Genomic DNA, 17,226 nt, shown 5'->3' with positions numbered 1-17,226 from the left:
AAGTCTGGAGGCTGAGATCGGTTTCGAACCACGTACCTCCCGGTGAGTAAATTCGCGCTCTAAACACTGACTGATCTGGACGGCGATTATGCAGTGTTCTGCGATGCGAACTGTTGGGTTTTCACGCGTTCATTCATATTTGTAAACAATTTGAGATGGGCGGAATAGTAAGACTATCCTTAACTGATGACAATGGTTGTGTTGGCCAAACAGACTACTTAGACTGCAGGAAGTGTGCGTTGTACTACAATCTTTCGTCTACTATTTTATAGTTCTAAACATCGTCCCGGAATTCCAAGTGGATATACACTTTCTTCTTCAGCACCGAGGCCATTTCTACCCTTGATAGGACCACAAAGAGATATTTTTCGAAAAAATTAACTGGATGTCCCCTCTCTTTCTGGTTCTTCCGTTGTTTATTGCTGTCTAAGGATTACATCCTATACACCCTGTTGGTGGACATGCGCACCGGGTTTTCTCATAGTTAAGAGTAGTAAAACTCATAAGGCGTATGTGTATTTCTAGACTGGCGGTTTCATGGTTCAAGTACGTGGATAGAACGGAAAGGTACCTATCAAGTCGCTCCGGAGAACACTTTTCCTACCTCGCTACCCAGATTGGCCAACAAAGTCTACAAATGGAAGATCCCGTTGGGCACCTACAGCCGAACCGCGCACTTGCATAAAAATAAACTTAGTCGGTGAACCTAACTCGCGCGTTATAAATTTACTCTGCAATCTAAAAGCATGCTCTCAAGTCCTGACAAGTGGCTTCTACCGGACTGTCTTACTGGACGCTTATACTGTCTGCTTGTTTCGGAACTAAAGAATGTCATGTTCTTCCTTTTGAAAGTGAGCAGTGTACATACCAGGGCAAACTGTTTTCCGTGAGTCCAAGGGTGATTGAATTATGCTCAAAACTCTGATGTGTAGTATTTTTTCCCAAAGAGTAAACTCTCACAGGTGACATCTACAAATCCAGCTTATCCCCATCTGGGGTGGTCGAAATGAATAAAGGGAATTCAGTATCTACGTTTCCATTTGGTTGTTCTGCTACCTTAGTGACCTTTTTCATGTGGACGACTCTGAATAATCCTACCCGGATGGGAGTGGAACCGTTGAAAACGAGACTACTGTAGATACTCGACTTTGCGCTCCTAATCGTACCGTTCTAGCGCTAAGCAGTACGAAACCGTCAATATCTGTCCTAGTGACAGACACGTTAAAACCAGTGATGCGCGAAAGTCCTGTCTACCCGCAAATTCCGGCTTCGTATTTACTCATTAGACGTGCGAACGTGAATGTTTGCTCCTTTGTGCCAGTGACCGTTATTTCCTACTCTTCATGTCATTGTTGCTGAAATAACAAGACGCCTGTAGTGAGATCCAAACCAGGTCGTCCAGCTGATCTTGTCTACGAAGCCTAGTTCACTTTCCACAACTGCCCCTAAGTGCCCGTATTCCTGGAACTGACCATATGCTATTGCTTTTGCGTCACTAGCCCGGACGACTACATCATGTTGGACTGCGGTGAGGGCAGCTTGAATCAGCTTTGCGCGCTGCACGGTGCCGATGGAGCTGCAAATATCTTGCGACGACTGCGGCTCATTTTGATCACACATATGCATGCCGATCACCACGGGGTGAGTGGAACTCATTTCAACTATATTGAGTGAAACTCATTTTAGCTGTTTTTTTTTGCTACGTCACTTTCGGCTCGGTCTGTGTCGTGAGTATGGATAACCCGAATTTCTCATTTCCCCTTCCGCATCAATCAGCTTCACATTTGAACCGGATCCTGTTGTGAAAACTACGGCCGAACAGACCTCATCACGCAGTTTCTTCCACAGACCCTTTTACAAAAAATTTGGTTTCTTGAGTCCCTAGCAAGCGGCTGGTGCACCAGCCTTCAGCCTTGTTGATCATGCTTGGTTGCCGGCATGACATTCGTCTTTCGTAGCGTACTACAGGTCATTCTTCATATGATCTCCGAATCTTCAAAGCTGATCTGTGATGGGTATTCTACGATGCATTGCCGTCCATATTGCTCTTCTAATAAGTAGCGAAACTCCCGAACAGGCTGACGAAGATCTCTCTGATTGAGGGTGAAGCATTCGAAAACTAGATGTAAATGGCTTCGGCGATAGATGTTCAGACGTGCCTGTGACCTAATTTCGCCCATCTTTGCGGTTTTCTACACGTCGCCAGATGAAAGGCAACGTAAATGCGATATACACTGATCTGATCAAAAACTCTTATTAAAATTTCCTCGAGTTGACGAATTCGTAGTTCTACACAGGCTGGCTTCGTCTATTTTTTCATCACAGTGCCCTTTCTAGACCAAGTAGCCCTTTTTAGTGTAAAACTGCCTATAGTGCTTCTGAACCCTCTTTGACAGCTCATTGTCGGTTTCGCCGTTCTTGGAGTTTCTCAGGTAGTGGCCTGTCGAAGAGCCTTCTACTATATTTTACCATGCTCCGGTATCTTGAGTATCATGCTAGACGAAACATGAGGCGGCATTTCTGCAGCAAACTTAATTGAAGAATGATATAAACTGGAATCCAGTTGGGCCACCACTTTATTTCGCCACCATGTTGACTCTTGTTAACCGCATTCATCATCTTATGCAGCGAACAACTGATAGTCACTAACAACGTTTTGTCCCATTGCAGGGTGTCTTCACAGTTGCTCTGGCTCGATCTCGTGCCCTCCAGTCGGAGAATCTCCCTAACCTAGACGTTGGTCGCCCCACTTTACCAATTCTGGCCCCTGCGGCGTTCGCTCGTTGGATGACTAGTTTCGGCGAACTTTTCCCACACGGCCCTACGATCTCCCTGTACATTATTCCCCGTCTGTACGAGTCTTGCCCGCCCGATTTAAGGCCGCCCATTTGTCCACTCCGAGCAGACGGCCCCTATGTGGCTGAATGGACCTCTCTACTTGAAAGTTTGAAACTAGAGGTTGGTCCTGAGAGAGTGCTTCAATTTTTTAGCAGATGCATTCTTTTAAAGTCAGCGCCACGTCAAAGTATATATGTATTTGGACCTTGGAGATTGTCATTCAAGATACCCGGAGATGAGAACTCGTTTCAACTAGGTTTTTGATAACCTGGTTCGTTTCGCGAGACTGGAGCAGCTTTTGAAAGTTTAGGCACCAAAATACACTGCCTTTTGGGTTGTGTGAGCCTCCGGATACTTAAGTGTGGTCCGTGTTGCCCCCTCGTCACCCAAGCACATGCGACTGAATTCTACTGGGGTTTCCTTTGTTCAGTTTTCATGCCACTGATCTGCTCTGACTGAGACCAAATTCGAAGACAGCTATATGAACGAATTAGCGGTTGCTATCTGGGAGAGTAGACTTAACTAGTTTGTTGAACTCACTGACTTAGATGTGACTCACTTATTGTAGTCGCGCTTCTTCAGCACGGGAGCCTCATTTTCCGACAAACTATGCACTAGATGGTTTGTCTGACAGCCCTTTATCTGAAGCGCATAATACGGTTGAACAGCCTTCTGTGAGCTATCAGTTTCACCACCGGATCTTTTGGCTTAAAACCAGTTTCTCCCTCTATACAGTAATCGGTGCCTCAAAAGTCTCTCCGTTCGTAAAAATGCCATTCTTTGGTATTTGTAATCTGTGCCGTCACAGTGGATAGGCAATGTCATCTGTGGTTTGTACAGAGGCGCGTATGTCCCCAATTCTGTTCAAATCCTGCCAGATCAGAACGCAGGACAATTTAAAATATGATCCACATCCCTAATTGATGGTTCATAGTTTTCAAATCAAATAAGAACTTCTTACTAGATGAAATCCACAGTGTGCGCTAACTGCAACTTGTTACCTGGCGACAGTTCTGAGTCACATCTAAAGTGTCTAGTGGCTAGCTAACAAGTTGGTTAAGGCGTGCACTTACTGACCGGGAGGTTTTGGGTTCGAACCCAACCTCGGCATCTAGGTTGCTCCTGTCTGCGCCTGGGTAACCTGGCAGTATCTCTGTCTTCGTGCTTCCTTTGGGTGACATGGCAGCTAGGCACCGAAGGGTTGTTACAGCTGAACGTTTGTTTACTGTTAATTTTGTCGTTGTAATATGTCTTTTTTGGAGGAAAGTCACACATCTCGAAGTAGTAAATGAGGTATCCAGGCGTATGTGTGGCCTAACCCCATCATAGTCCCACGCTGATAAATCGCCATCCCTGACTTTTGTTAGAAGGAGCAGGTCATCTGCTTCAGCAAATCGGCAATTGAAAATTTCTCTCAGTAATTAATACTACTTCTAATTCATGGTAGTTTTGGTCAGAATACTGGTGGTCCGTCACACCAGAACCATTGATTTGAGTTCAATCTCCCCAATGAGGAGAAATAAACTGGAGCTCGTTGTCATAAGTTACATCGGAAGTGCTGCTGTTTTAGATGATAGTTCAAACACTCAATGAATATCCGTCTGTGTTATGTTTACTTTGTTTCGTGTCCGGGATATTTCAAACCCCATTCTCTTCTATGTCCATTTAATGAAGTTAAGAATGGTCACTGACTCACAGGTGTATTCTTGGCTGTATAGTCGTCTTTAGCCCGTCTTCATGCTTCGCTACTCTCGTTTGTCAGTGTTATGGTCACTAAGTCTCGGATTTCCCTTGATTTTTTTCAAAATGGACACTACTGGGATGACCACTTAATTTGCTAACGTCGCTGTTGAAGTTGGCACTACTGTTTCAAGCTGATTAGATAACGTTTCTAAAACGTTATATGTTTAGGATCTTCTATAGCAAGTCGAGGTGCACCTATGAACTTAGGCTTTTGTTTAAACTGTCATCGAAAGAAGTAATCACGGAATTAGATCCATGTTTTCTGTATACATCCCTGGCAGACTCCAGACTGTATTAATCAACGATCGTGCCTGCTAATATACAAACGGTGAGGCCAGGGTATTCCGTGTCTTCTTTGAAGTCCGAACTCGTACTCCATCGTGTTGTTTTGTGCCTCAAAAGCACTAGGGTGTTCTTTCCGTTCTCTTAATTAATCAGCAAAGTAACCGATCTCTTCATCGTAGACGATGCTGTAGCAGGTGATCGGTTCGGTTTCCTTGTTTTGTTGTTACTTGTTGATGAATATGTACTAGCACGCTCGAGACTTATTTCGGGACCTACTGACCAATCGACAAAACTTTGACCGATTTTGATTCATAATTGAGAAGTTATCTCACTCGTCCACATGTCGCCTTCCATCCAGGTCTATCCAATCAAAGTTCCCCACACTAATACTTCGTGGGCTTACAAACTTTGTGGCCAACGCTTTGGTTCTGTGGACAATGAGCATACTGATACTGAAAAACAACACCATCCTCTTAAATGGAGTCTCGTCTATTCGGGTGACACACCCGAATGTCCTGAATTAGCCGAGGCAGGTCGTCCGTGTGATCTGCTCATTCATGAAGCCACAATGATTGATGAACATCAAGACTTAGCGGATAAAACAAAACACAGGTATGTGAACCGCATTTGCGATAAACTTCACTTTGTATTTTTACTTTCTGTGTGTCTTCCTTTTCTCCTTATGGCTAATAAGGAATTCACCGGTAAAGTCAGTAAGCAAAATCTTCGCAGACTGTTCGTATTCCGGTTTATCACTGTATCTTTCGTTGAATAGGCGTTAAAAAAGGAGCCTTTTTACGTTGTCCTCGGCGGAATTTAATGCAACCGCCTTAACTGAGGTACAGAGCTTGAGGTTGCGTAGTAGTTGGGGTCATAGTATGTGGAATAGCCTGAAAATATCTATCCCGCCTTTCGATGAGCTACGTTGTGGCGCAACATCTTCCGCTCAGTGACATTCAGCTTTCATGTTCAGTCGAGACCCCTGCTTCAGCAAATGGTGAATGGATGTAAACGAACTAACGCATTCAGCGCATCCGGAGCTCTAAGGGAGCTAGCCTCAACACAGGTATAAAATGAGCCCACACGCGTCCAAGGAGAAGCGATTGTCTTAACTTCAGAATCACGGCCACTGGATGTGAGTCCGTTCGCCAACCTTGGGAAGTAAATTAAAGTGCTTTCATGATGAAATCATACCACTTGATGGTGACATGTTTTCAAACAACTTACTCAATTACTGAAAAATAGCTGTAATCTGTGCAATCTGAGCCGCTAGTAATCTCAATCGCCATCACGCCATCTATGGTCTTTTCCTATGAGATTGATCTGAGTACTCGAATGGTTAGAGTTCGGGCGGCACCAGGTCACTCAGTGTACATGCTTGTTCTGCGGTAACTATTGATGAACAAATGAAGTCGTCGCCCCCATCTGTAGGAGCACCTACATCAAATTTAACGCCAAGACGGTGATTGCAAGATCTTCCCACTTGAGTTTCAAGTTTTCGACCCGGACAAAAATGTGGTGCGCTCTGTCACCCGAAAAAATTTCAACAGTTTTCCATGAAAGGTGCTTCTAACAGTGCAGAGTCCAGGGAAGTATGATGTATTTTACAGGTCTCATTTCGGTTCTGTTCGAGGGTTCACAGTCCTGTGGTTAGAAGAGGGATCGGCGGGGATATAAGTTGTGTTGGTACTTGGCTGTTCGTAATCGAAGTGGACAGCTCGAGCAGCAGGGCTGACGAACAGCAGTTAGAGCAGTTTCCGCTTTAACTGAGCCCTTCCATGGAGGGGATTTGGCCTAACCGAGATCTGATGTGGATAGTCAGGTGGCAAATCATTTGACCACATGGCTGAGTCGCTCTATTCAGCATGCGATTCCTTTTCATTCCTATTGTTTCAGTCCGTAGCGTAATCCACATGCATTTCGAACAGTGATTTTGCGCCCGCTAGCCCCTTCCATCCCCTCGCTACATGCGACATGTTTATTTTCATTAGCAGTTGTTCGGTTTTCCCCCGTATAGGCTGGAGGCGATCTGGAGACCTTCTCATCCTTATTTTACCCTGTCTGATCTGCCCTCTAAATTCATATCTGCTTTAGGTTTGATACCACCGAAACCGGGCTTTTTCCCGAACCCTGGAAAACTTTTGCGACTCCTAGGGCTTTAGAGGACGGGAATAAAAAGTTAGCGTTGTAGTCACTGGAGAAAGTAGTCGAGGGCAGATAATGTTCTTGAGAGCCAGCAGGCGAACAGATGAGGAGATTAGGGAGAATATGTTGAACTATTAATGTCGTTGACACAATCTCGGTTGACTTTAGTCGTTCTTAATAACTCCGACCACTGGAAAACCATGTTTCAGCTAGCTGTTAAAAGAAAGACTAAATTTGCTTTATGAAAATATACTGCGATATCTCGAATATCGTACCAACTGAAACATGAGGCGGCCTTTGTGCAGCACATTCAGCTGGAGAACGTCATAAACGAGAGATTCAATTGAGTCTCCCGTGAAAACCAAATTGATTTGTAGATGAGTGTATTTCTCGAAAACAGTGCAATTTGGGTTCAAGTAGATGATAACGTTGACGGAAACTAGGGGACAGCGCCTACCTGACGAGCCCGAGGTGGATGGGCGAAACAGGTCGTGGGATGTCAAAGAGAATTCACCAATGTTGGGCGTAGCATCCTTTATGAAAATATACTTCGATATCTCGAATATCGTGACAACGGAATCATGAGGCGGCCTGTGTGCAGCACATTCATCTAGAGAACATCATAAACGAGAGTTTCATTTGGGTCTGCCGTGTAAATCAAATAGACTTGCAGTTGAGTGTGTTTCTCGAAAACAGTGCAAATTTTGTTTCAATTAGATGATCGGGTTGACGGAAACTCGGGGAGTGCGAATTCCTGATGAGCCCGAAATGGAAGGGCAAAACCGGTCGTGAGCTGTGAAATAGATTTCAGCAAACTGGTGGGGAGGTTCCCCCTTATGAATATATGCACCGATATCTCGAATATCGTGCCAACGCAATCGTGAGGCGGCCGGTGTGCAGCACCTTCATCTGGAGAACGTCATAAACGAGAGATTCAATTGAGTCTCCCGTCAAAACCAAATTGATTTGCAGATGAGTGTATTTCTCGTAAATTTATCTGTATTACGTTACCCTACTTGGACGGTGTCTGTGTGGCATTCTCGCCCGGATGAAAGTTTCCACGATTCCCCGCCTTTTGACTTCAGTGAGAAGTTCATTCGCGTGTGTCTACCTTGTGGGCATCCATGTCGAATCGACAGATCGTTACAGTGCGGAGACAACTAACACTAGGTGGTTAATTCTTTTCGTTCGTTTTTATTAGATCGAGTCAAAGAATTAGGTCCGTTCTTCATCCTTTTCACTTATTCTCGTCATTTGAAATCTAGATTAATAGGTTTTTACCTTCATTCGTAATTCTCGTTCAAATGAGAATGTGTTCAAACATTCAAAAATGTCCAGAAAAAACCTATCGTTCATCCGCAGCACCAGAATAACTTGATTTAGGTGACCAATAGTATTTAACAGCTCAAAACTTTAGAACAGTCGGACTATTCATTGGTAGACGACTTCAAAGGCGACTCGTTTTGACTGTTGTAGAAAATTAACAGAGGTGTCGCTGATGCAGTTTCTGGAAGGAATGTTTGCAGATACACTGGATATTTTTTTTTATTTGTTGCCACTGCATTTCGATTCCGACAGGCCTAAACAACTATTCTGTTCCCCAGATCAGTCACCTAGACGTTTGACCATGTGCTGTGCCCTTGGGAGTGTGGGTGCGGAGTTCGTGTGGAGGCATACTGCGACTTTCTTGTGCCATACTATACTCTACTGCTATATTGTACTTCCATATTGTATTCCCTAAACGTAACAACGAGCTTCTAGCATATCTTCATATCGACCGGTCCAACTCTGTTTTCCACTATGGGTTTTTCTACTCCCCAACCACAAATTTTCATTTAAGGTTATGGTATCAAGGCACCAAACCAAAAGGGTCTGAAGTAAACTATGACTGTGAAGCACAAGCGCCCGAGGTAGCCCAACGTTCAAGCAGTCAAGGCCTGTGGTTCGAATCAAACTCAGGTTGTGATCGCTTCTGTTTAGTCTTTGGCAATTTGGGGCTATCTCAGTTCTGGTATCTCATTCAGGCTGCACATCAGAGCCTGTAATTATCGAAACTTCGGCTACCTTCGCCAAACCAGTGATCCGATAGGCCTTGAGTGCTAATTATTTATTTGTCATCTAAGTCCTGAGATTCCCTTCGACAACCGGTCGACGGTTGAATCCAGTAATCCCTTCGGGGTTTTATTCATCCTGACCTATCAGATTTTCAGGTGTACTAAGATCGTGTCACAAAACCAATCTGCTAGTTTTATCTTGCCATTCCTAACACACCGAACTAATCACTAATGCTTCTCAAATCACGTGCCGAGGCTGCTGATATTCTTGGGCGGTTTGTGTCAAGTATTCCACCTGTTAATCCTTAGTTTAAATGTGGGATGATGACTGTTCTTGTTTGTGATCTAGCCCCGGGAAGTCGAAACCATCCGTCACTAAATACTAGTTAGTATATTTTTAGACCCATTTTATGGTTTATTTAATGTGGCAGCATGTTAACGTGCGCTTGACAGCGCAGTGCAATCGCGTGACTCAAATTGATGGATTCTTGTTTCAAATTACAATGGCTTGTTGCGTTATCCTTTACACCAATTATACCCAGTTGGATGGACAGCGTGTAATCGATCTTCGTAAGGGCACAGAGTTGGCGGTATATACATCAGTGGATACTTGCTTCATTCAACTCTTGTGGAGAATGATGCTTCCACATATTGCAAATTTTCAACTTTTGATCTTTATCACTCACGATTCCAGCACCTTTAGTACTGCCATTCGAATAGGCAAGGAAATGGAAGCTGCGGCGATCATGCTCACTCACTTCAGTCAACGTTATGGACGATTGCCGTCGATTGACGAATTTCGACCCAACGTCGCCGTTGCATTCGACTTCTTGAAGGTACGCTACAACCACGTTCATCATTTTCATTGGTGTTTTTTTTATGAAACTCCAAATTTATTGTGTAGATACCTCCAGGCTTCCGCTTGTCAGGGAGGAGATTTCTTCGCATTGCAAGTTTAATGGTAATCTATCCCATCTGATTACACTGATGATAATCTATCTTTATCCGGGCTTCCAGACTCTCATCCGGAAGGTTGCAATTTCGTCGTCCTGGAGACTCGATGACTACTCACTGTTGCTGAATCCCAATAGAATTCAAACAGTTACAGACCACCTTTCAGTTTTTTAACACAGGTCGACGTGCAGGTTGAAACCATTGTTGGGTTATCTCACTCACTCATCGACCATACATATCTTTGGATTAGAACTGGACGTATTACGTGCGAAGTCAGCGCGTAACCGCTACCGGGACAACATACGCTTAGCGCTTGCTGTCAAATACAGCCCAGTATATTTGCAGGTCGTATCGATTTATTTTGGGTTTATCACTGGTTCTCACTCGAAGAACACATTGGATCTCTAAACCGTGCTATACCAATGGTTCTCGACGCGCAAAGAAACTCAGGATCTCAAAGAGGGTTGTTTCAAGACCTTGGATTCAGTCGTCCCTCCAAAATAGCACGCCGGTTGTACAATATTTCCTAATTCCTCACAAAAACCTTCAAATTCAACACAGGTTTCTCATTCACGTTTTACTTCGTTGTTTGGATGTTCTTTAGAGCTCCATCGGTGACGGAATCCAACCGAATTCGCATTATTTGTGCAGAATAAGTAGAGGAGGGGAAATATTTTCTTCATTTTGTAGTGTATCTGCTGAGGTGAATGGTCTTCGGTCATGTGCTAAGGGGAAAATACAAGGCTGGACTATTTCGCTAAGTTACTTATGTGGTTGCGGGATTTGTCGAATGTCGTATGTTCTTAAATCAATACGTCACACATCCAAGGATATGCGTTCTTCTCATAAACTGTGAATTTAACAGAATAGTCGTCCCAGGACTGGAAGAGAACTACCGGCGTGACGTCGGTGCCGACTCCATCAGTCTCACCACAAGCATTTTACGATCATGTTACTAGCACTTTGTAAGTAGCGAAAAAATTGGTACAATTAAATTCGTGTTCGTTCCGCCTGGTCAGTCGTTTTCTGGAGCCATCGATGCGTTACGTGTAAAGGGTTTTCGGTACGGGCTGATTCCATCTGACCCTTCCTAAATTCGTTCGCCCTCCATGTATCATTATCCATAAACTCACTTTTCCGCTTGAGCTCGCTGTTCACTGCATTGGTCAACAGCATGTTCATCTTCCATCATTCCGTCACTGTCGAACCGTGACCAGAAAGTAGTACCACCACCACCAGTACAGTTCTAGATCCGGCGTTATCAAACTCTCTTCCCATGAATCTGATCATCTGGATGAATTGTGTTCCGCAGTCCAGTAGTTGTGTACCTGATCGAGGACCACAAGAGTGCGCAATATATTTTACTACAAACCGAATTTTAATCCATTTGTCACGTCTTGAAAGGACGATGAATCAGTGGTGTAATTGGCAGTACGCGACCTTTTGTTGACCGATGGGTTTCAAACTTCTGTGCAACCGGCGCTTTTTGGCCCAATCGGCTCTTGAGCAGCCGTTTTGTCAGCTAAGGTTATATTGCATGAACTCGCTTCAGTTTATCTGCGGACGCAATTCACATAGGACAAGTGGTCAGTGCATTGAAGTCTATGTCGAACAGATTTGCTTCACTAGGAAAATGATTGATCCATTAATCAAATTGGACTTCTAGGTAGTCGAGTGCCATCACCCTTTTCTGTAACCGTCGAAGATAAACTCTTTTTTATCCATATCTCCATATCTCCCAAAACCTGGGAAATACTGCTTTTGTGAACACCAACCGTCTGTACATTATTTCCCTCCTTTCTCCCTTTTTTCCTCTTGTCTTCAGTTCAGATTCAGTGATTTGCCACGGCTATCGTACTATGTGCCCTATTATAAGTATGCCTTCGGGAAGCATTGGGATACAATACAGGCTAAGACAGAAGCCTACTCGTGGCGCAAGATCCGCCAGTCACAACAACAGAATCTGGAAGATGGCACGGTGACGGCAACTTCAATCGACGGTTCGGTTCGGGCCGCATCTCAATAACCGTCCATAGCTTTCCCTCGCCTTATTATGGTTTGTATAGTCATTTCTATACCCATGCTTGCCTCCGAATTGGCAATACATTGTATTGAATGACGTGAGTTATGTTTCTACAAAAGCGGTCGATTAGAAGTAGGGCGATGTTTGACTCTGTCGAATCGTGAACTCTTGATTCTCCTATTTGTCCATGCACTATGCTCAAATATAACAGTTACAACCGGCGAGAATATCAATTGGTTGCTGAAAGAAGTGAAACGAAAAGCCGTACATCTGCCATCTGCCCACTAACAGATCTCTCTTATACATATTTGCAGCGCATTCTTACCTGTCAGACAGCTTTCGATATCGCGGCACAACTGACTAATTTTTGGAAGTGAAGAAGGGCTTAATCGATGGGTGTTTTGTCACAAAATCTCTGTCACTTTCAGGCGTTTGTGAGATTTGTGGAATTCACTTTCAAATCATTTCCGTTTGAACAGTCCTCTTTCTGTTCGGGTGCCATTGTTCTGGTTGGTCCATTCTGCACGTGGGAAACACTGAGCTTATTTGAGCCTATCAATAGTGCATGCCCCTAACTGTCATGGTTCAAACTCTGGAAGCGTGTCAGGTGCGCTCCATCAGCACAAATCGGGCGCACCGGTATTACCTGGTCTGAACAGGCGAATCTGTTCACCCTTGGCGATGTCACTGGCTTGTCCGAAACCCGTTCCTGTTCCCTTTGGTGTGGACTCACCGGCACAATTGCGTCAGAAAGGTAAAAGAACTGTGTCAAACATGAAAATTTGCATCGTCTGGGGTTGGTTTGAATCGATGATTGGTTATTTCGAAATGCCAAAATGAAGCGCTTAGCTTAAGTTTGGAACACTCAAACTACAGGATGGTTCTTCCCATATTCCGTTTCTCAATTGAAATCAGTGATCTCAAGTTGTGATTCAGATGTGATCTTTTGGATTCGTGTCCCCCAGCTACTTAGTTATGGCGGTAAAATCACCTGTGAACACCCAACCAGGCAAGTGAACCCTGTGCTAGATTCTGTCAAATGAACACTGTTCATCCGGTATATGCGTCCGAAAACAGTTAGCCAGATGAATCAATGGGACGACACGTGGCTGTCCACCTTCGATTAGGTGAATGAAAGTTTGCAAGAAGACCAAGTTTTTTTGTGAATTTAGGGCGTGTCTCAGGTTAGTTGCGGCCGTAATGCTAGTGAATTGCAAACGGTGTAAGCTATTTTGCTGTGATGCTTTGGAAACTGCCGGACCACTCACTACGTGTCAACAGTCAGTGTAGCATCATCGTCAGTTGCAAGTGGCAAACAGTAGCTCTAGCTTTCACTTCGGTTTCACTGTATTTTGACAGCTTTCCTCTTACTTATTCGGTTTCTTGGACTTTGAATGGAAGATAGGTCGACCGGTTTTTTTTCATCAACCAAAGCATCCGAACACTATTATTGACGCCCGAAATCATTTCTATATGCAAAAAGCTGCATGCGGACGTTGAAATCAACCGTGTTTTCATCAGCAAATGCTTCGAATTTAGCACATAAGCCTCCGGTCGGTATTGAATTGGTACACCAAGGTCGCAATGGTAGAGCGCCTCTGCGCAAATGGTTGTTAGATAGAGACTGTAAATGGCTAAGTCATGAACATAGTCCTGCTTCATTCCGGTATCCATTGCGAAATCGATCGAGGTAGTTCCACTGGTCTTCATCCAAGGTTTCATCCCAGTCTGAAAGCCTTTGATGAAGTTGATACATTTGTTTGGACCACCAAGCTTCCATGTTTCTATGTTGATTGAGTCGGTCTCTGATGATGTCCACAAACAATCCATGAGGTGGCTCATTCCGATCACAGTATTTCCATTGCGGTAAAACTTATCACGTCCATCCACACGGTCGCCATGTATTGGTAGGTTAGCTGTATGACACTCGTTCTAGCAGGTGAGGTCAAACGAGTCTGAATCAATAAGAGTATGAGTCCATCGAATCCCATTCCTCCAAGTAGAGTGCTCCAACGGATGAATTTTAGTTGGCCAACACGTTTCCTAATAGCCAGCCAATTGGAACGAATGAATGTTCGGAGCACTCGATGCCTCCACATAGTTCGACAGCCCCAGGCGGCTTGCGCGGACCCAGATATCGTGTTCCCTTGGTGTTGATGTAAACCCGAGAGAATAAGATTGACGGACGAACGTGCACAGGCTTTTTGCATATTATCAGCCTGCCTAAGCACAATGGAATACGACTGGTCATCACAACTGCGATACCGGTGCGACCCATCAGGAAAGCAAGGAAGGTCTTTCAAATTTTACCACAGTGCCGTGCTTTCCCTATTCTTGGCCGTATCTTTCATCTAAGCGGCTGCACCATTAGAAGTTGCATACTACAACAGGCATCGTCAATCCATGGCGAACTAAGCGATGGAGTCGGTACATTAATGGAATAATCAAATTGATGCATTTCAATCACGGAACCATAAGCGTCAATGTAGCAAAGAGTTTTATTTTTATTCAACACACTTATCATCGCCGCAGGGGTGAATTGTTCAAGCTAATTATTCCAAAGGCTAGCCACACAAATCATTGTGAACCGGTTGAGACGGAGTTTGATGTTTTTCCTCTTGAATCACAAAAACTGCTTACCGCAACTAACGGAGAGTGGTTCTTCGGCAGCCTGATAAACAGCAGACCGAATATTGTCGTAACCAACTGCTGTCCTCGAACCAGTACCTTAGTGCCGGAAGGAAGATGACAGTCTTATTGTAATAATTACAAAGGGCATCGCGCAATTTCGACCTTGAATCCGGACTGTCTGATTGGTTTTGGCTGAGCATTCATCATCGTCAGCCGTCGCTGAACTTGTTGACCACTCGTCGAATCGGAAGCTGGCTGTTCTGGCCGTAATTGTCGACGGCCTTTCTGCTGCAGTTTTCGCTGTGTTTGAATGTCTCGATAGATTTTGGACAGTCTGGGATTATTTTCGGGAATCTGACCTTCTTGACAAATGTCTTTTGTTTTCTAGGTAGTTGCAAGTAGACGAAAATGCAGTTAGGGTTATCCGGAAAGTAGGACTCAAGAAATGCTGTATTCTGTTGAGCTGATGAGCATGTACACACAGGTTACTTTTATAAAGGCTCTCTTCGGCAGTTAAAATCAGCAATACGCGAGCTCTTTGACATCTTGCCCGTCGAATGTCACTCATCTATCAAGCCAACAGCTTGGCATATTCAGGAACTAGATGTAGGAGCACGGGTCACAGCATCCCGGAACTGGTTCCACGGAAGCTGGTGTCGCCGTGACATTTTCTTCAAATAGGAAAAGAAAGGAAACCTCATCAGTTGAGAAGTAGTAAGCTACATCGAGTGAACCACTAATATTAACGCAGGGCGCACGGTGATGTGTTGCAGAACTATCCAAGGTGGAAATATCCAAACATTTTGATGGTTTGGACAGACGGTGAATTCTTATCGCTTTATGGGTTGTTACAGAAAGACGAACTATTAACTATGAGCAGCACACTGCCACCTGTTCGAGCAACCAGTAACCAGCAATCAGACCTACGTAACCAATGCTGGTTTGAAGAAATATGGAAATATCCACCTTCCCGGTAATAGTAGGAAGATGAGTTACTTGCGTACCTGTACACGGTTAAAATTCAACCTAGGATACACAAAGATTCGCTTTACCTTACTCGTCTGCACAAACACGGCATTCGCCAATTGTCTCTGTCCACCGCTCTCGGCACGGCATAGGCTAGCAAATGCTTGTCTCTTAACTACTTGCAATTTGTAAGTAGTAGAACAAATCGACAGGTCGGCTTCCACAGATGCGTCCACTCTGGGGGCACTGGAATGAACACAAAATCGGGCTAAAATCTCCTGTGGTGAAGTGAGCTGTTATCCAAAACCGTATTTTACATGACCCTTCTGATGAAGTCCCGTTGCAGTCACGTCGTGGTAGACAACTTGTATCGAGATAGGTCCGTTAAATCTTGTAATCAGTATTCCGATTCAGTGTCCTGGATACTTCCTCGTTATGTCTTTGGGCCCAACAGGGGTTATGTTTTGTACTGACGCTCTGAGTATCTGGCTGTCTTACAAACGCCATAGCCATTATGTTGCACAAAGTATGTCACACCGTTCATACCCATGTCCCGACGTGTGGTGGGCTGTAGGCAAATTTCTTTTGCCTCGCTTAGTGGTTTCAAGTCAAATTTAGGCTGAACCGAACCACCGATCGCGTTTTGATTAACACATCCCGAGTTCAACCAGTCCACTTCAATTAAAGTGGTTCAAATAACAGGCCAGAAACAAACAAGTTTCCTCATTTGGTTGCTGTTTGGAAACGTTCGAAAAGTACCCACCCATTATTCAGCAAATGCCTCACAAAGTTGACTGTGTATTTATTCTTGCAACCGACCTAATTCAGTTCAGCTGAATCTCTCGTTCATGATGCTGCTATTCATCTAAATGTGCCGCATGACCCTGTTGATAGTGTACTACATTTAGACGGCATACTGCGATATACATCGTAGCAAATGAAACATGAGGCGGCCTTGGACAGTTAAGTCTCCCGTCAAGACCAAAATAGTGTGCAAAGGAGAAAGTACTTGGGAAGACCTCATATTCGTCCAGTTATAGAGTCTATTTTGAACGTCCCGAAGTTCCACCAAACTGGAATCAAGCAACTGTACTGTAAATTGGTAGATGGGGGTCGAACATCTTTCGTATATCCGTTCAGTGTAAATATGCCCTGACACATGAGAAGCTGTGTATAACAGACAAACCACTCCACCAAGCTCCCCTTTAACCGAGCGTTCACGAGAAATTTGTCAAACTCGGCAATCAGGTCAGCGATCTTGTGAACGAACAACTGGCACACCGACCTCCCAATGTTCTGGCACATTGCCAACTGAGCATACCTTGGACGGAAGACCATTACACTGCTTTAAATGTCTACTTAATCGAACGGTCCGAACTTATTAATTCCTTTATTATCTATTCGCCAAAAGCGCCAATATGGTCCATGACCGCGTTGTGTTGCGGCCAAATGAGGCAACTAACACCCAACGGTGCGATACATCCACAGATAAGTCCTAGCCAAGCGTAATATATAATGAACCGTTTTTAGAACATGTCTTCAACTGGCCCCAAGGTTTATATCCCATATCAAATCGGAACAGATCTT

The 17,226-nt window shown here is 44.3% G+C and overlaps 1 protein-coding gene across 1 annotated transcript in view; it reads left to right on the top strand.

Moving 5' to 3' along the window:
- The window catches only part of T265_03450 (hypothetical protein), a gene marked incomplete at both ends in the record, with an annotated part of 108,787 nt that overhangs the window by 89,647 nt on the left and 1,914 nt on the right, over positions 1-17,226 (top strand). The window contains 5 exons of the mRNA XM_009167934.1: positions 1,500-1,641; positions 2,671-2,958; positions 5,225-5,478; positions 9,760-9,901; positions 11,845-12,019. Coding sequence (XP_009166198.1) covers positions 1,500-1,641; positions 2,671-2,958; positions 5,225-5,478; positions 9,760-9,901; positions 11,845-12,019 — 1,001 coding nt within the window. The remainder of the gene's footprint in view (positions 1-1,499; positions 1,642-2,670; positions 2,959-5,224; positions 5,479-9,759; positions 9,902-11,844; positions 12,020-17,226) is intronic.

The sequence above is a fragment of the Opisthorchis viverrini genome (genome assembly GCF_000715545.1).
Source record: "Opisthorchis viverrini unplaced genomic scaffold opera_v5_49, whole genome shotgun sequence".
NCBI lineage: Eukaryota > Metazoa > Platyhelminthes > Trematoda > Opisthorchiida > Opisthorchiidae > Opisthorchis > Opisthorchis viverrini.
Note: the sequence above shows the minus strand (reverse complement) of the source record. Positions and strands in the feature narration are given on the sequence as shown.